General features: G+C 39.9%; 4 protein-coding genes and 1 long non-coding RNA gene across 8 annotated transcripts; 2 read left to right on the plus strand and 3 right to left on the minus strand.

Moving 5' to 3' along the window:
• The first annotated feature begins 1,178 nt into the window (after positions 1-1,178).
• LOC111519431 lies at positions 1,179-4,570 on the plus strand. 4 transcript variants are annotated; one of them, XR_006954421.1, is made up of 4 exons: positions 1,179-1,973; positions 3,249-3,393; positions 3,445-3,723; positions 3,781-4,570. It is a non-coding gene; the product is annotated as an uncharacterized LOC111519431 (long non-coding RNA). The 4 variants fall into 4 exon arrangements; XR_002724365.2 differs by having other exon boundaries at positions 3,458-3,723; XR_006954423.1 differs by having other exon boundaries at positions 3,249-3,727.
• Positions 2,101-4,218, minus strand: LOC26530184. The gene is made up of 3 exons (XM_015176689.3): positions 4,084-4,218; positions 3,769-4,024; positions 2,101-3,135 (listed from the first exon to the last, which is right to left on the minus strand). Exons 1-3 carry the CDS (start codon positions 4,216-4,218, stop codon positions 2,831-2,833), a joined length of 696 nt encoding a protein of 231 aa, XP_015032175.1. The 3' UTR covers positions 2,101-2,830.
• A 2,530-nt stretch (positions 4,571-7,100) lies between the features above and the next one.
• LOC6650053 lies at positions 7,101-9,195 on the minus strand. Its single transcript, XM_002073587.4, has 2 exons — positions 7,773-9,195; positions 7,101-7,715 (listed from the first exon to the last, which is right to left on the minus strand). Exons 1-2 carry the CDS (start codon positions 8,256-8,258, stop codon positions 7,350-7,352), a joined length of 852 nt encoding a protein of 283 aa, XP_002073623.2. The 5' UTR covers positions 8,259-9,195; the 3' UTR covers positions 7,101-7,349.
• Positions 9,196-9,323: 128 nt separating this feature from the next.
• LOC26530340 lies at positions 9,324-10,750 on the plus strand. The gene is made up of 3 exons (XM_015176690.3): positions 9,324-9,431; positions 9,499-9,884; positions 9,943-10,750. Exons 1-3 carry the CDS (start codon positions 9,396-9,398, stop codon positions 10,661-10,663), a joined length of 1,143 nt encoding a protein of 380 aa, XP_015032176.2. The 5' UTR covers positions 9,324-9,395; the 3' UTR covers positions 10,664-10,750.
• Positions 10,751-16,196: 5,446 nt separating this feature from the next.
• Positions 16,197-17,060, minus strand: LOC6650054. Its single transcript, XM_002073588.4, has one exon. The coding sequence runs from the start codon at positions 17,058-17,060 to the stop codon at positions 16,197-16,199; it is 864 nt and encodes a 287-aa protein (XP_002073624.1).
• Positions 17,061-19,737: the final 2,677 nt, after the last annotated feature.

A 19,737-nucleotide genomic window follows, 5' to 3' on the forward strand; every position in this document is an offset into this window, starting at 1 on the left:
GTTTCTACTCGATCAATTTAAGCTTTATTTTAGACTGAAAACAACAGGGTTTAGTTTAGATTTAGATAGGAATAACATAAAAGTTCAAAAATTCTCTAAATAAGTTCTTAAATTTGTTGTTTAAATATTCTGAATAAAGTTTTAATATCTTGCAAATAAAGTTGAATACTGTTCATTATATATTCGTTCAACTAACTGAAAATAGTTTATCCAGTTCATTAGTTTCCCACTTAGCAAGAGGATAAGCAAGTCATTAAATGTGAAACCTTGAAAGAACTGTGGGAAAAATATATGATTATTTTGCCACTAAGTACGGAATTGAAAAATTACAGGCATCAAGCATATCATTGTATTGTTTCTCACTATTAATGGTAAATTATTTGCTATGCCAAAATATGTACTTTAAAAAGTACCTAAATTACTTTGTTCGTGTTGTAAACAAAAGAAAAAAAAACATACTAAAATGATTGGGTAGTTAAAAAGAAAAAGAATTTCAAACAAAAATTTTATAACAATTTTTTTATTACACTTTCGCTTATATTTTCCAACTATTTTCTTTGTTAATGTCTCTGAACAAATCTAAATCATTTACCGTTGACAATCTGTGATATTTGTCACCTATTTAAAGTATTTCACCCACTGTGCAGACACTAAATATACTTGCCTACTTTTAGGCGGCGCCAGTTTTAACTAAAAGCCAAGTTTGGTGTTGCCATCCCAACAAACATCAACACGTCTTTAGAGAAACAACAAAAAGTATTTCGCTTAGAGGCTGGCATGAGGATGGAATTTATTTAAAATCTGTTAGACGAACTCGTCTGCCACTTTAACACCCTTAATAGCCCATTCTAACGTCAAAAGTTTTCTTATTTAACTAATGAAATGCAACATTAGCCACGTAAAAGGGGGTAAAAGAAACTCTGTTGCTGGAAAACCACGGTATACCAAACTAACGTCAAAACCATCCAGTTTTTGAGCCAATTGAGTGAGGGTGAAAGAGAGTTTTGTTGTTGTTTATTTGTCAATGGTATTTAAGGTTTCATCTTTGCGGTCTTGAAAAGTTTTCGTGACATGCTAAAAGTGTTGAAAACATTGAAAATTTTCAGTTGAAGTTTACTTGAGTAGAGCAGGCTAGGCGTAAAATTTCCTTTTTATCTCTTTGGATATCTTTAGTAAATTCAAACGTGTCACTTGTAGCAATTCATTTCCAAAAGCAGTTTACAAAAACAACACCAAAAAGTACATATTTTTCGTTAACAAGTAAAAAAAGAAAAGAAATTGTATTAATAAACACTTTCACCGCCAATACTTGAAATTCATAGCCAGGTGCAACTGTGGCGTGGCCAGTTCGGGCGAAAATTGTTTACAAATAGTTTAACAAAAAACCAAAACAAAAACAAAACAAAAATAAAGATGGTAAGTATGCATGTGCGGGATGTTTGCAAGAAGACCTTTTGGCGTCTCTCGCCATTTATATGCCAAAAAGCCAGCGGCCATAAATTCAAGCTTGGGGCGTGCTCCATGTCCATGCCATTGACATTGCCATTGCATTGCTGATACGAACACCATACCCACACCCAAGGAGAGGCTTAGCTGGTCGTACGTGCTGCACTTTGAATGCTGAAACCAGGTCGCAGTCAAAGAAGAGACTTTCATTAGATGGCCTTTTTGGAGCGACATTGGATATCTCTCTGTATGGACAAGGGGGCGTACAATGAATCAGAGAAAGAAAAAGCTTGGTCTACAACAAACGACGATAAGTAAGGAAGTTCCACTGACCAGGTAAGATGAAAAACTTCATACAGATGCAGCCCGGCCTCTACGCCTCAGTGCCTCAAGTGAAATTTTGTGTTCTGTACCTGTGGCGTCTCTGATCTGCCTGCCTGCCAGTCTGTCGATGTGGATGTGGATGTGCCTGTGATTTTGTGTGTCGCACATGCAATTGATATCGCTGGCCTCGTTCGCCTTAGTTGGTAAGTATTTTTATTCAGCGAGTGAAAGCATTTCATTTCGCTTTAAAATGCTGCATACGTTGCGTATGCGCAATCCCCTTTGTTTTTTTTTTGTTGAGGGGGAAAATAAGACTACACAAAACATTGGTTACAAATTAATGCGACAGTTTTTATTTCTCTTTCGATTAAGTAAATTTCATTTGCAAGTTTTGTTGGGGCTTTTCTTAGCGCTGATGGGGATTAATGGCTGGCCTGCTTGGTAGGGTGGCTTAGCTGCTGGGGTGGCTGGCATGTTGGGCTTTTCTCTGTGGGAGCCCCAAGCACATAATAGCAGCAGCAACAGTTCATACAAAGTTTCAACAGTTTAAATTAGTTTAGTTTAGTTGTTAGTTTAGTTGAGTAGTAGTTAAGCGTTAAGTTTTAAAAATAGTATATAGTAAAGCTCTGAGTATATTTATACAAAATGCAGTCACTTGAGTTGTTTAAAATTAGATTAAGTTTGTAAAAAAAAGTGCCCAGAACTTGATTGATTTGTCATCAGCCCATTTGATACCACGCCCAGCTGCAGCTCTTTTTTAATCGCCCATCTGCCAATTGAACTTAATAGCTATGGATTTCTTGTCTTTGTTTTCTTTCTCTTTTGCTGTTGCTATTTTTGTTGATGTCATTAATGTTTGTTGAATGGCGCCTTACATAGAATTTTTCCATGACATTATTCTACACAAATAAGTTAAATAAATAAATATAAATTAAATGAGCAATGAACCTTTGCTCCTCTCCTCGTTAATGTCCACGTTCTCATACGTATTCCCGATTTTGTTCATTTGTTCTCTTTGCTTTTTGTATTGCACTGAATTTTTTTTTGTTGCTTTGGATGCTTATTGCTTATACGCCGCATAGGCCAGATTCTGAGCCTCGCCGCCTTGCAGCGATCGACCATAGCTATGCTCGTGTTCATAGTGCGGATGCGCAACAACCTCGTAGTTCTCTTTCTTTGATTCCAACAGCTTCTTCAGTCCAATGATGCCCGAGAGCAGCAGAGCAATCTTGCCAATGACCAAAGCCTTGAATGAGATCAGTGCCAAGAAGCCAATAGCCAGAGGCAGCAGAGCGGCCATTTTCAGTTTGAAAAGCATCAACAGTGGCATCAAATACTTCTTCTTCTCCTTCTTCTTGCCGCGAGCTAGATAGATAGATAGGTAGATAAATAGATTGATCAATAGCAGGCTTAAATGGGAATAGATGGAAGGAGGGGGGATACATGCATTTGCATGTATGACTTTCGCTTGATTACAGCTTGATTCATCGTCGGAGAGTTTGCTGTCCACTGTCCGCTCATTAGCAATTGGAGCACAAATAATTAATAAGCGAACAGGATCGACAGCTTTCTATGGTCAGCGTTTAGAAATCGGAAACTGTGGCTAAAGAGCGCAAAAAGAAAGTAAGCCTAGCTAACTAGCTAACTGGCTAACTAAAAGGCAATTAATAACAGCAGCCAACAACAGTCAACAGCAACAAGTTTGCCACTTGGACATGGACGCTGTCAATGCACCGCTAGGAGATGCCTGGGAATCTGAATTGAAAACCAACTCTGCCTGACCTCGATGTATGTGACGCGAGAATTTAACAGTGAAAACAGGATTTAAGTGCGGCATCTACTGGCAAATACATTACTAACCCAAATTGGCAATATGCTAGCAAACCAGATCGGCAGCTGGCTATAATTTATGTGGGACCACAAAATGCTGTGTGCTACTCTACGTTTCTATGTGTATGTATGTACGTGTATTTCCTCCTACCACCCTATTCAACTTACACTCTTCCAAAGCACGTTGCATATCCTGGATGGAGTCCTTGGGGACCTTGAATTGCAATGTGTGTGTGCCAAAGAAGCGAGCAACACGCTCCACCAGCAATGAATCGACCTCAGATTCACGGGCTTCCACCTCTTCGGGCAGCTGGACATCATTGAGCGATCGGCCTACTGGAATTTCATCGGTTTTCACCAAGGCAATGCCCTCTGTCAGCCTCACATCTCCGTTTTCCGTATCAAAGTAATGCAGGGCACGTTCCTGTTTAAATATTATCATGTGACATCAGGAATGAAAGAGAGAGAGATGGGGGCATTTACCTTCATGCACAACACCATCGATCGGTCGCCGCAATCCTTGACCATTTTGAGGGCACTCGTCAATAGACTGTCTGCCTCGGAGGCAGCTGCCGCCGTTGAGGCAATCAGCGCGAAAAGACACACAAATTTAAACATGATTGTAATTTTTTGGATATTTGTTTTTGCACAAACACTAATGACACAACGGAGAAATGCGAGTGGGGTATATTATCCTTTCAGATGTTTGCACTAGCTGAGAGTGCTTTTGGCTTGATTTGTTTCACTTGATTGAGTGGCACTGCGCTCGATTGGCTTGTTCGATCTGTCGGTCAGAAGGCAACCGGTAAACTGTGAATAGAAGACTCCCGCGGATCGAGTTTTATTCCCCGCCAGCAGAGCAACGACAGCAGCAGCAGTGGCAGCAGCAGCGACGACGCAAACAGAAACAGAAACGTTGGACAAAATAAAAATAAAAGAAAAAGACATCGGCATTGACGATGCGACACGATGCGAGTGCTTCACACTCTCCTACCAAACCCCCCACCAGAATTGAAACAGTAGCCGAGCTTAGAATTTAAATAAACAGCCCGAAGAAGACGTTAAGAGAAGGCGCATCGGCTGCAACCAACCTGGCCAAGAGCAAAAGACCGAAACCTCCCGACAGAGGCCGGTCGACGGTGCGTATGCGTCGCAGTTGCCGTTGCCGTTGTCGTTGTCGTTGGCAGAGCCGTTAACTTGTTGTTGTTTGTCAACACACTTAACCAACGGTTAACAACTATGTGCCACACACACACAGACACACAGATTGACACACACATGCTAACAAAGTGTTAAGGGGAGAAGGTAAGAGCCATTAATTGTTTTGGGCTTAGCTGGGCAATTTATTTCGATATTATTGGCATTCATTTGACAGCTTAAAAACTTATATGATGGCACTTTTAGGCAAATGGTTTTTTTTTTCTTTTTTTCTGCTAACATCATGGCATACTTTCAATGCTTTTCAATGTTAATCTCAGCCATAACCACAGCAGAAAGTGCTACTCCATTTAAAATTGCAGACACGTGACTTTGTGGTATCGGGGGAAGGTGGGTGGCAACAGCGCAGAGAGATGGGTGGTGGCTAATGTGGAGAGGGAATTATCAATTGAACCAGCACCAACCACACCATCCACACTAGCAGCACCACTTATGCTATGTGTGTGTGTATATTGGTCGAAAGCAACCACAAGTGCGCGGCCATCGTATCTCAAATTGGAGTAAAATAGAAAATTAACTAGTTTGCAGGCGGTATGGAAAATAAAATAAAATACAAGATGAAAAAAAAAAAATTTCACTTTAATTTTGCTCTTTATTTATGTGTTTGTTTTTGCCTCACATCTCGCTCAAACACACACTCGCATTATGTGTCGGTGTGTGTGTGTATCTGCAGTTTTGTATGCCAATCGCCATCAGTTGCACATGGATGGTTGGATGGATAGATGGCTGGTTGGATGGTTGGATATACAACTTCAGTCGGACACGCAGATACAGATACAGTGGAAAAGTATTTCATTGGCTTTAAATCGCCACACGTCTTTTGCGTCTGCTGCTGCTGCTGCTGCTCTCGTCTCTGTAATTTACACATTAGACAATTGCCCCAAAAGAAGAAAGCGACAGATTTGCATGGCCACCAAACCAAACAGATGCAAAACACTCGAATCAACGACTTGTCGGAAACAATAACTATGCAAATCACCTCCACGTGGCCTCAGATGGATGCGTGATGGGAATTTGTTTGTAGCATTCAACTCTGGTTAATTGTATTGTCACGAGAAATGGGCAAAGGGCATGTTTTTTTTTTAATGAAAGTGAAATAAAAAGTAATTGTAAAAGACAAACGAAAAACTAACCATTGATTATGTTTTTTCTTATGCAATAGAAATTGCTTGACTTAGCTCACATTATTTTGCAAATATCTTTCGTTTAGACATGTGCTTCAGTAATTTCTCTCAATATTATTACCTTCTATGCCCCTTGGCCCTGCCCGCGTGTGCGTAAAGTTGCTAATTGAGCAAAGCTTCAGTGCTGACCTGAATATTATTTGTGCGAAATATTTTTGGCAGTTAAGCAAAATGATTATTACTTAAAGCATCTCTCTTTTTCTCTCTCCCCCTCTCTGATTGGTCATCATCCCAGCCCCATAATTTCGTCGCCTGGCTGCCCAACCCTTTTACACAGTGGCATCTTACCAAAATGACACCTTTTGAAAGTTTCACTTTCATTCCGCATGGCTGGCATTCGCCCCCTCGACTCTGAATTCCGGCTAGCAGCTCTATCTCAGGTCCGTCATGTTAACAAGCCGCCCGTGATGTGCTTGAGTAATTTTCAATTAATGAAAGTGCTGCGTAAAGGTCTTACCAAGAGTAAGTTAGTTCCACTGATATTCCAGTGATGACATCAGTATTCGCAATTAAGTTGTCCCATCCCCCCCAAAAAAAAAACCAAAATGTGTAAAGGGCGCCTTCTATTAAATCGAATTGGGTGGGAATGTTAGTCAATATATGTATGTGGGTATTAAAAACGTTCCCTTGACGATAAGTTCAATGTTCTATAATTGACGGGCAACTAATTAATATTTTGTACAGCGACTCAAAAGTGAAATTGTCGCATACCAAAGAAAGCAACAGCAACAGCAACAATGCTGCAAGCAAGAGTAGTTCGGTTTATCTATGAATATTGCACTGGACTTTGTAAGATTCATACATATATGTGTTTATATATGTATATTTGTTTAGTAGAAAGCGAAGCAGCTACAGCGTCAACTACCATTTTTAGCACGCACGTAAGCGTTTTTTGAAATTGTTATTGTTATCATAAATTCAATTGTCGTGTCTCTCTCTCTCTACACCTGTATGGCTTTGGGTTTGGGCCAGGGGCATGATCAGTGTTATAGTTGATGGGAAAAAGATCTAGTCTATAAAAGGATTACCCACAAGACGGCCTTTGGTTATTGCAAACCTCAACCTTTTTAGCTCTTACGATATTGAGACTATTTGTGATTTAAAGCAGAATTAACTATATTTAATTTAGCGCTTACTTAAACCTAACACACACATTTAGTTTGTTATTATGTTATAATTTATCGATTAGGCAAATTAATCTAGACATTCAAGTCAGACAGTTTATGCGGCAATCGGTTCTTTGGTTGGCTTCTTCTCTTTGTCGTCTCCAAATGCAAATGCAGGCTCGGCTGGAATCATCATTGGATCACTTTGCAGGGTCAGGCGGAGGGGGTTCGCGTGGTGGGTTTACAAGCTTTTGCCGCTACCCGCCGAATCCTTTGCCGGCTTCCAGCCGCTGTAGGCCATATCAAAGTCCCGACCCCAGCCCGAATGGCCGCCAGAGGAGACAACAACTTCATGAGAGGATTCCTTGCCTCCGCCGCCGCCACTCAATAGTTTCTTGATGCCAATTATGGATGCCAATACCAGCGCCAATTTAGAGACAATCAAGGCCTTACCGGCCAGCATAGCCAAGGCTCCATAGGCAATTGGCACAAATGTGCCGCCAAGCAGCAAGGGAATCATTATATAAGCTCCACTGCCCTTTTTATCCTTCTTCTTACGTCCCTCTACAGAGTTGCTATCCGTGTCGCGTAGATCAGGGAATTTAATCTGAAAATAAATGAGCAAATTTGAATATTTCTTTGCATATAGCTCGATCCGCCATACCTGTAGAGTGTGATCTTGCAGAAAGTTGCCAACCCGCTTCATAATCATGCTATTCAGAACCTGCTCCTTGGCATCTACTCCACGCGGCAGTACAGCCTCAATATCCTGTTCGCTGATCGATGGCAGCTTGGATCGCTGCTGATTGTCCGGACTGCTGCTCACAAACTGAACACCCTCGAAGAGGGTCAAGGATTTTGCCGAACGGAAAGCCTTTTCCAGGCCAGTTAGTAGTTTCACCTTTAGACAAACGGACATATTTTCACCAGTACATTGCTGATATATGCGATAAATCAGCGACATGTCCTTCCAAAAGCTAACCGGACTAGTGACACTCGATGCCTGCTGTATCCGATTCTGTTGCTGTTGAGGCTTCTGATCCATGACCAGGCTATTCAATTGCTGCTGCTGATAACTGGCACTACGCGCACTTGACAGCCAACAGAAGACAATCATCAGAGCTGCCACATGCCACACGTATTTAATCATATCTGGGCTGGTGGGATTCGATCGAAGTGATTCCTACGGCTATCCTGAATGGCATGCAGCGGCCAAAATGTTGAATGAAACTACGGCTGGGGCGGGTACTGGCACTGTGGCTGCACTTTTGATGATCGACTGAGTGCTGGCAGTTGCATCTTAGGCATTATATACCTCCTAGCCAAGTTTCTTGATGCTTAATTGCGCCTGGAATGGCTGCATGTCAAGCGCCTGCTGAAAAATTGAAAAACATCTCTTTGTTTTAGTCTAAATATCACGCCAATTAGTGAGACGGCTGGCCAGTAGAGCTGCGCTTTCGTGAAAGCAATGAAAGCAACCAATTGTACATACATCCCAGCACATATACATGTATACAAATGTACATATTTTGAAGCAGCAGCCGCATTTTTAGCCATAGCCTCCACCTTGAAAGAGCTGCAATTTTATTTGTAAACTAGCAGCTCGTTCTAAGCTGTTGCATTTACTTGTTCAGCATCCACACAGACCTGAAACAAATGCAATAAGTGGCAAAGCAGAGCGAACGTGCGTGACCATTAAAGATGAATTTCCTATTCGACATAGCCTTTTTGTAAAACAAAAAAAAAAAATACTTATACTTATACTTTGTAAATAGCTATGTAGGCGAATTCTCTCTTGGCGCCGTTTATTAGACCGCAAAAAGATTTTCGGTTTTCCATGCTGCAGCAGATTCACTAAATTCGACCAATTTTTAGTAACTTTTCTTTTCTTGAACTCGTGCTGAGTTTGTCATTGTTTCGTTTGTATGTTCAAATGGTTTTGCTTAAGACGAAAGATACAAATTAACTTTGCTTTGCGGTTAAGTTTATTGTTGCATACTTTGCGGCATTTGCATACAGTGCAACCAAGAAATAAAAGAGTTAAGACACGAACTTAAAGCCAACTTGACGAAAGTGTGTGAAAGCTTTTCACTTGCCTACTGTTTAGCTCGTTCAGTTTCGAATCTATCTACGATAGAAATAGTTACAGAATTTTGAGATCTAAGAATGCCTTGGATTTGGCTAAAATTCGATATGCCCTGTGTGCACAGCATTTGAATCATTCGACATCGTGTGCTCGCAGTTCACAGTTCATACTAGAAACAATACTGTAACGTTCATAATAATAATGTTGATAATTATCATCAAACAAAAATCTAAGAAAGTAAGTAGTCGTAAGGATATAAACAAATGGTCTTATATAACCAAGTGTCCTTTTTCTGCCTAAGTAGGATGTGGAGTTCAGTGTTTCAATGTATGAAACCATTTTTAGTTTGAAAAAAAAGATAGAGAAACGTTTGGGAATTCCTGCCGGACAATGTGACATTTCGTCAACAGACGGAAATATTGCAGACGCCGATCTTATATTGGAAATGTCAGGAGTTCAGGACGGTGCAAATAACGACAGTCGACCGGTTATATCAGTCTATGACGGTAGTAACTTTGTGGGTCGGCTTGTGGTGATCGAAAAGGGCAAAGAAACTGTGTCGCCGGTGAGCAGCAGCTTGTCAGTGCTGGAACAAAGTTCAGATTCGAGCAGTGAATCTATCGAAAAATGTATACAACCACAGGCTCAGAAACGAAAAATAAATCATGATTTACCTGCGGAGAATAAGAGGTAAGTAAGAAATGGGAAAACTCAATATGGATGAATACGGCATGTTTTTGAATATTAGATATAAGGTGGACCCTACCGTGAGCGAGGAAAGCTCGGAAAACACATCATCAGGGTCCCTGTTCGATGCGTGCGGAATGGTCCCATGCGATATTAAATCTCCTGCTTCTAGTTCAGATGAGGAAGATGATCAGCCAATGAACAAAGAACCAAGCAATGATGCACCATACGTTGATATTCTCCCGCAAAACAGGCCATTTGTTGTTGTCATCTCGGCGACCGCCTGCAACAACACAGGCTTCTGCAGTCTATTGACTGAATTTTCTATAAGCTTTGATGGATACAGAAACGTCGAATGCCTAAAGTTCAATAAAGAAACACCGGTTCAAGAATATAGTGGAAGGCTATACGTTGCGGCAGCAAACGAGAGTACGATGGATTGGCTGCTGGGTGTCATCTGCAAAAAAGATAACTACGAAGCTGTTCCCCTTACGGAATTTTTACATCTCTTACCAGCTCGATTCATAGTGCCCAAAGTACAAAAATGCTTAAGTAAAATCTTTGATATGCTCGAACAACAAAATAATGGTATACAAACATATAAATGGTCTGTTATCGATAGAAACGATTTGGATCCATGCTCCGACGATAATATTACGAAAGTATGCGTTAATGAAGCAATCGATCTATACATGGACGCTGACAGTATTGAGACTATTAAAAACAGATGCTATCAGTTGAAATATATCTTCTGGACAGTCAAATTCATGTTTTGCGAGTAATTGTCAAATTAACATATTTTATTATATTTCATTATATTTCAAAATGTTCATTAAAAAAATGGCTGTGCAAAATGCCTATGAAGCCCAGTAATATAGTTTTTTTCTAGGATTCTCGACAACATGTCAAAATTTTATCTGAATATCTGCCTATAACAATGACAATTAACCTAATGGATCGCAAAAATCAAGAAACGAGTGCCTATTTTGCATTCTAGTCCCAATTAAAATTTTAGTATGTAGTAATAATTTATATTGTATTTTAGTGACATTTTATTTTGCAACTGATATTGACAATACTGAAAGAAAGTCCCATTGGGGATACAGTAGATTAGCAAGCAATATATTTTTGCATATTGGAATTTAATTTCATAGTCTAATTAATGTTTTCTAGACTATTAATCGATTAATTAATCAATTAACTCTTTTTGGTTAGAGTTTGTACATCTATCCCTTTACACCCGCTTCGAAATTACGCATTCAATTTTTGGTGTATTGAATATTACATTCTGAATAGCCTCTAATTTCTAGTTTTACTTGGCCATTAATTTTATTTATTATTTATTTGCTTGGCTGTTTTTAAATGTCTCAAATAAAGTGAGACAATTTGAATTATTTGAATAGATTCGAGTGGCCTAGTACGTTTCAAAGCTTTGGCATTCAATTCATTGGCTCTTATTCAAAGTGAATTAGGTATTCTATGAGAACTGACAAGTACTTATATTTACACTACATTGCATTATATAGTTATCACTCATTTATTTAAATTCAATTTTAATGGACTTCTGTCATTTATTACAAATAGCAAATACTACTTATTTCTTTGAAAAGAAGTTGTTTTAATTACAAATTCATTAATTGGTCATCAAATCATTCACGCAATATGCACATAACCGACGATGCATTACAACCACTCAAAGACCGTTTGAGCCAATTACCCATCGCTAATTATTTGCGATTGTCGTTGCAATCGATTGAATTGTAAACAACATAGCAATAGTTCATTGAATTGACCAACAGAAGACAAGACAGCAAGACAATAGTCAAAGGGGACAGGCAACAGCGAATCAAACGCTCGAGTGACCAAACTGTTTCACAGCTTTGCAGTGGTCAATTAACTTTCAATTAATTATGAAAACAAAATGAAACAAAACTCGTGCTTCCACCAATTATAAATTTGATGCGTGCCTCTTGAGTGTGGGAAAACTTGCTCAAGTGGAAAAAACGATGGCAGCAACAAAAATAATGCAAATGCTTAATAATATTATTAGTCAAGTTGTAGTAGGTAGCTATTATTATTATTTCTTCTTTCTTTTTTTAGTTTGGAAGCTTTCCAAACTTAACTCAACTCGTCTCGACTCTGTTCGGAGCAATTCTGTTGAGACAAGGCCGACGATTTGTCTTTGGCAGGGCCGCTACACCAGACTGATACGATGGGAGAATGAATACCTTTTCGATATATATTCAATAGAATATTAATAGCAAAAATGAAAGTTTCCAGTAGATACGTTTTATTTTATTAATTAATTTAGCTAACCTCCATCATTCTGAATTCGCCCCTGTTATTCGAGCTGTAATTGCAGTCCGTCTACGTTCTGCTGACCTGCTTTTTGGCCCAAACTCGTTTTCATTTTGTTCGACATTCTGCGCACAACGCCCTTGCAGGCATCCACTTGGCTTTGACTAACCCCCGAGTCGTAGTCTCAGCCGCAACAGCTACAACCAAAGCCGACTGCCTTCCGGTTGACAGTGAAATTGTTGCCAAATTGGGCATTCGGCAACACGATTCTCCTCCTGCTGCTGCTGCTGCTGCTTCCCAGTGGCTGGAGCATGACTGAGTGAACAAGAATTGCATTGCCTGGCGGCTTATGAATTATTGTACATTTTTGTGGTAAGTTTTTGTTGTTGTTGTTGTTTTTCTTTTTTAGAATGTGAAATTGGTAACAGGCGATACAGACATACATACTTGCATGTACGATGTATGCCGATGCTGCACCAGTTTGGCAGCTGCTGTAGCCGAAGCACCTCAATGCACCACCACACAACGGTGGTTCGCTCCCAATCATTTGGACAGGCTTTCGTTTTGAATTTTTCCACTTTGCATAAAAAGCAACAGCGATAGAGAAAATTCTATATATCGATATCATTTAGGTTAAGCTAGAAATTAGAATACTAAAATGTTGTTCTTTAATTTTGAGTATCACTTACTTTTGAATATTTCCCACACATTAAAAGAGAATATTCTCTAATGATCTGTTAGATGACTCACCAAAAGTTTGTATTTTTTGTTGTCTATGTGGTTTTGTGGTCACTTGTCACTGGCATTCGGTGTCACACAGTTGCCCACTTCTTTTTTTGTTGTTGTTCTTGTATATGAGACTTTCAGTGCTGTGCTGATTCCAACAGACAATTTTCCAACTATTTCTCTTGAATTTCGGCTAGGCATAGAGTTTAAGTAGTTTAGTTTGTAAACTTACCCTTTAAAATGAGTTAGATTAGAGTTTGAGTTGATCAGACTTAAGCTTTAAGATAATTTTTATATTGAACTTTAAGTTTTGCTATCTGATTTGATTGATCAAATATATTGAACTGTCTCTAACCCACAATTACCCATAAAGTTTCCCTATAGTTGTATGAGTGAAAGGTATTCTAGAGTCGTTGCTTGACATTTTGTAAAGAAAAACATGAACTTTTGTTGATTAAGCGAACGGCGGCAGCAGCAGCAACAGCCACAATAGAAACAACGGCCAACAGCCAGTGGTCAGTCAATGTTTGCTCAAGCTTGGCAGCTGCCTAAATGAGTTGTTAACATTAATGCGCATTAACTTGGCTTTTGTTTTGGTTTTCGCCAAACATTTGCTGCTGGGGCCCTCACTATGAAAACGATTTGACTCATGCCACACCACAATTTCTTTGACTTTTCACTATAAGTCTTGAATGCATTTGGTTGCTGGTTGCTGTTGTTGTGGTTTAGGTTGTTGTTTCTGTTACCATTTCACAACTGTTTACTTTCACTGTTGGCCGCTGTCAGGAACAACAACGGAAGCCAGCGGGGAGCATTTTGGACAACATTTTGTTGGTTTTTTTCTGGGCTTAAATTACTGCTAGCGTGCGCCGATGCCGATGCCAATGCCAACCTGTCTTGGCCAGACAACGCTCATAATAATTATTTACACCTATTAACGGGCAGGTCTTTAAAATTCGCTTAGGCAACTGGGTCGCAAATCAATTTCACTTGAAACGAAAGCATTTGTCCGGGTATGATGATGGCCAAACTTGGTCATTTGTCAACACAATCTTGTGTCTTGGCCAATCCTACAATGTTGCTGATATGCATAAGGCGGCCGAGTCGAAATGGATTTCGTTTTCGTCTCTCATCTTTGTCGTTTCGCTTTCACCTGTTGGTATGCCATAAATTATGTAGTCTTAGCCATTGATTTTTCATTGATTTTTTATTTATTAATCTTCCTTACTTTTTTTTTTGTTTGTTTTTTGTTTTGTTTCTTGTAAAGATTTTGTTTTTATGTTTTGTTTTTTTTTTTCTTCATTTTATAATGACATGCATATATGACAGAGAAAAGATTATTATTATTGTTTATAAGAAATCTACATTCTTTGTGTGCTATGATTTGTGATATGTGTGATCTGAGTTGGTTGCCCACATCTGCATCTTCTACGCTTCTTGCCGATTTTTATATATTTTGTTTTGTTATATTTCTTTTTTTTTTAGTTTTTTTGTTTTTCTCTTGTTGTTGTTGTTGTTGTTGATGTGAAAGTGCCGTACGATTCTGCTTAAAATATTTAAATTAAAGTAGACGACGTGCTGGCGACTTGAGAGTCTTGTGGCTTGAGCGAGCTTTCAAAATGTTTTAAACAAAATATTTTTAAAAATGTGTATTAAAAATATGTTTAAAGCATATTGCTAGGCGAGTGGGCAGGCTGACAAGGGAGGGCTCAAGTCGCTGGTACATTAAAGTACCACAATAAAATTAAACAAAAAACAAAGCAAAAAAAAAAAGAATAACAAAATAAAAAAAAAATAGTAAAGCAATACATGATTACAGTGAACTATGGTTACAAAGAACTTGCGTGCGTGCGTTTTTATGTGTGCTTTTTGGAAAGTGGAGCGCTAGAAAGTGACAGATGCATAGGCAGAAAGAAAGTGAAATAGAGATAGCCAGATGAAGGTGCACAGAGAGAAATGAGAAAGTTTTGAAGACTTGAAGTGGAAGTGGAAGTTTGAGTTTTTGTGTGAAGAAATAGTTTCAGCAGAGTTTTGGAAAATGAGTTCAGTTTTGTATGTGTATGGAGTGTCTTGCATGGTGCATGTGTTTGTATATGTGTATGTGTGTGTGAGACAGGAAAACTATGGCAAGTTATGGCATGCATATGACCAAAACTATGACTCAAGATAGAGATACACAGATTGAATTAGTTATAAAATGATCGATAGATAGATTTTGAAAACAGTTCGAGAAATAGATTGAGTTTGTAAAATAGTCATAGAGATAGAGAAAGAGTTAGAGCTAGTTCAGTTGAGTTAAAGCTAGTAATAGTAGGCATGCTTGCTTTTACATTGTTGTAATTTAAGACTAGAATTGCATGTGAAGAATATAGATATAGTGCAAGTTACGGTACAGAATAGCATAGCATAAAAGTATATAGTGTTAAGTATAGTTCATTTGATTTGTACGTTTAAACCGGCTGCATGGCAACCGAAAAAGTTTTGGTATAGGCAGTGTGATACATAGAGATGGTAGTGTGAAGGATACAGATTTAGAATGATTCAGATGCAGTGATAGAGATAGAGACAGAGTAGTAATGAATGCATGTGCGTCAGAGAGAAAGAGTTAGAGAGAGAGAGAGAGAGAGAAATGGTGTGAAACAGATATAGGAAGGCAAGTAAAGCGCTAGAGCAATGTGCTTGATTTCCGTTCTGAGGGTTTTGGGTCTGGGGATGAATGGATATACGGGTGCGAGCTTAGAATTAAGGCTGGACGCTTCCGGGAGTCGCCGCCTGGGCTTATGAGTATTTGAAACGTTCTGCATAAGGTACCGACTTCAACTCTCGCTTGGTTATCATTTCTTTTTACAAAAACTTAACTTTATAGCATTTCTACGTTAATTTACGGAATTACGAAATTGTAAGACAATTCAATTCATTGAGTTGATTACAAAAACGTAACTTGGCTGTGATTTAGCTTGTTTGTTCTTTGTCTTCTCTCTTTTCGCTACGATGTCGTTTTTTTTTTTTTTTTGTTGTGTTTGTTTGTTTGAACATTATTTTGAAAATGATGGTATGTGTTTTGATTCTTTGCTTAACTTTTTGCTTTTCTGCGTTCTGCGTACATAAATAAAATAAATTAAAATAATAAATTAATTAAAACGAACGATAAATAATATGCTGCTCCTCTTCAAGAGTCTCATGCGAGCACTGTGGCTCAAGTCAGTTTGTGATTTTGTTGTGATTGAGTGCTTCATGTTGTAGTTGTTGTTGTTGTTGTTGTTGTAGTGGATGTGGTCAGTAATTCCGGACTTAAGCCTGAGGTTTCTGGGCACCATAGGCCAAATCCTGGGCATCGATGGAACGTCCCCAACCACCATGACCGCTGCTGCCGTATGAAGCGGAAGATGCACCCGCATCGGCGCTGTAACCGCTGCCATAAGAGTCATGGCTGGTCGAATGGCTGCTGCTGTGATGGGGATGGGCAACCACCTCATAGGTGACATGTTTCTCCTGTGACAGCAGCTTCTTCAGGCCAATCACGGCGGAGAGGACGAGGGCAATCTTACCGATCAACAGAGCCTTGCCGGCAATCAAAGCGATGGCACCGAGCAGCAGGGGCAACAAAGCGGCAGCCTTCAGGGCAACCAAAGCCAGAATGGGTCCCAGGATTTTGGCGGCCTTCTTCTTCTTGCCACGGCTCTCCTCTGGGGCGTTGGGGTCGTTGCTGCCGAACAGCGACTCGGAAGCATCTTCGAGGGCACGTCCGGTAGAGCTAACAGCTTGAACAATATCGGCACCCTTCAGTTCGACCTTGATGGTATGCGAGTTAAGGAAGCTGCTGATGCGGTTAAGGGCCAACGATTCGAATGACTCATCACCCGAGATGGAGCGAGCGGCCTCCTGCACTGGGGCATCGGACGAGCGGACCACAGTCACACCCTCAGTGAGGGCGAACTGGTCGCGGGCACCGAGCACCTTGTCAACAAAGTTGAACAACTTGTATTTGACACACGAGACGGAATCCTTGCGCAGACAGTCGCTATAGATGCTATCCATAATGTCGTTCTCGCCGCCGATGGCGTTGCGGGCATGGCCGCGCGTCTCCTCAGCGGGCAGAGCCGCGGTCAGTGTGACCAAACACAAGACACCGAAAATAACTTTATTGTTTGCCATTGTAAATTTTGGTTGTTGTTTGCACTAGTTTGTTACAAAATGTTTTGTATAGTCCTTTAGTATTTTTATTTGTTATTGGTTGATCTGACCGACACACTGAAATTGACGAACGCACTTTCTCTTTTTGGCTTTTGTCTTTTTGTTTTAATTATTTTCTTTGCCACACAACGCTGCTGGCTGGCGTGTTGCTGCTTTGACGGGTAAGGATGAAATGATACAATTTTCCAATGCACACGACAATTTATATACGTCGGGTGGCATCATGCTCATCTCTGCTGCTGCCGCTGCCACTGCCACTGCCGTAACCTCGGCCTCGACCGCGACCGCGAACCACAACCACGACCACGGGCACGAACGAAAGCATTTTCATCAGCCACATACAGTTCGGTGATCTGAAACTGGTCGTGCAAGTTTCTCGCTTAAGTCTTTCGTTTTGCCAGCCAACGGGATTGCTCAGTCGACGCCGACATCGCAGCGGCAGCGCAGATTTGGCTATGCTATGTCTTTGGAAAAGCATTTGTTGGTGTAATTTGTTAGCCATGGCCATGTGCTAGCTGTCGCTGTCGCTGGCGCTGCGCGCTGCTTTCGCCTGAAGTTCATGTTCATGTAACATTGTCAACAGTTGCAGCCTCTTCTGACTGTCTTGGCTAGCATGGTGGGAACATGGTGGGTCGCCAGCTACTTAGTTACTTTTACCAAAAGAAACAGAAAATAAGACAAATCAAATTGCCGAAAAATCGTAATCTTAATTGCTTTTAAATTGAATTGAAATGGGAATGGTTAAAGTAAAAGCATTTCCCTTTCAAAACTTCCTTTACCCAACAAATTAGGGCCACTTCAATCAATAAGACAATATATTTTAGTTTCCGATTTGATTGCTGAAAATAAAAATACACACAAAAACTCTTATTGGAATTCAAATTACATAAAAGAATGTCAGCATACATATCTATGCCAAGCCAATAACAGAACCCATAAATGTAACCTTTATTGGGGGAAAAAGGGAAAGTTTTGCGATTCATCTTTCAGATATTTCATATACATATACTACGGTCAATGTGTATGTGTGACCCTTTTTCTTTGCTCTCCACACACACACGCACACATACACATCGATAGTCTCTTGTTGCATACGAAATTAATGTGCAAATTTTTATGCGTTGTCAAATATGAAATGGTTAAAATAAACAGCCCACTGAGTTATTGACTTTGACTTTGATGTTGATGTTGTTGTTGTTGGCGCACTAACGGTGAGGCTTGGCGTTGACATTAACTTTGGCAAAGTGTGCTGAAAGTCAATGGACAAACACCAGTAGCCAAGCCAAAGCTAAGCCAAGGTGAAGCTGGATGTGACAAGTAAAAGTGAGCAAATAGATGGCCATCCAGGAGCAACGGGCCATATAAATGAAAGTTTTTCACATTTATTTTAGCTGTTGTGTGTTTCAAATTAAGCCTGCTTATGCGAAAAGTGTGCAAATGACCGCGAGCAGGATATAAAACAAATGCCCCCGTCAACATGTGGCAAGAAAGCGTTGCAAAGAAAAAACAAAAACACAGGTCCGACAACTCATGGGGCCATAGAAATTGATGGCTTTAATAAAAGACATTACGGAAATATGTAAAATGTAAAAAGAAGTTTCAAAAACATATATATTTCCCAGCATTCTTTGATTAACCTCAGAATCCGCTCCTGCATTTTCTCAGTTAATTAAAATGTTATAAATGTGTGAAAATGCAATAAAATTGAGCGCGGCAACAACTCTAGACTGTGTGAAAACTAATTTCCAGATCGGCAGCAGGAGCATAGCATTGGGTATTATCTCCAGTTGAAAATGAATTGAAAATCAAAAAACAAAAAAAAATCAAAATCTCAGCCTCCTCAGTACTCAGTGAAAGCGAATTTCATATGCAATTGGGCAACTGGCAAGTGATGCCGCCTCCCGCTGGGATTGGCAGATTGCTGAACTGACGCGTTGCGTGAGTCCAGGCAGGCAGCAGGTACACCCATATATACAATAATTTATATAAATCTATGTGTGTGTGTGTACAGACACAAATGGAAGTGGGTAGGGATGCAAATCTGCCAAAGCGGCTGAATTATTTGACATTTAATTAACTTTTTTTTTCTTTCATTTTGCTCCTGCTCTTTCTCTCTCGTTCAGTCCCTCACCCTGTGCAGAAACATAAGAAACGACACTTTCACTGCATCATCATTGGCCTGCAGACCCCGAGCAGCAGCAACACACACACACACACACACACAGACAGTTAAGAGTGCAACGGTTTGCCTGTGAACCGCTTTTTGTTCTATTGTTGTGGCTTTGCTTGGCCACATCAACAGGTTTTTCTTTTTCTGTTTTTCTTTTTGAAAATTAAAAGTAAAATTCATAACAGTTCAACAAGTTTTAGCTGCCAGACCATAAAAGACAAAATGTGTGGATATATTCATAACAACAGCAACACTTGCCGAGTTGAGTATACTATATACATAGGTATATATATTATTTATATCATTGTTGTAGCGGTGGTTTCTGTGGCTGCTAGACTGCTGGGGCTGCTGCTGCTGCTGCTGCTGCTGCTGCTGCATACAAAAAAAGAAAGTTCAACATTAATTTTCCTTTTTCGTCGTCTCAACATTCACTGCCTTTGCGACGACCAACCGTGAGGCGCGTGCAAC

This window comes from Drosophila willistoni, chromosome 3R, assembly GCF_018902025.1.
Source record: "Drosophila willistoni isolate 14030-0811.24 chromosome 3R, UCI_dwil_1.1, whole genome shotgun sequence".
In the NCBI taxonomy this organism is placed as follows: Eukaryota; Metazoa; Arthropoda; class Insecta; order Diptera; family Drosophilidae; genus Drosophila; species Drosophila willistoni.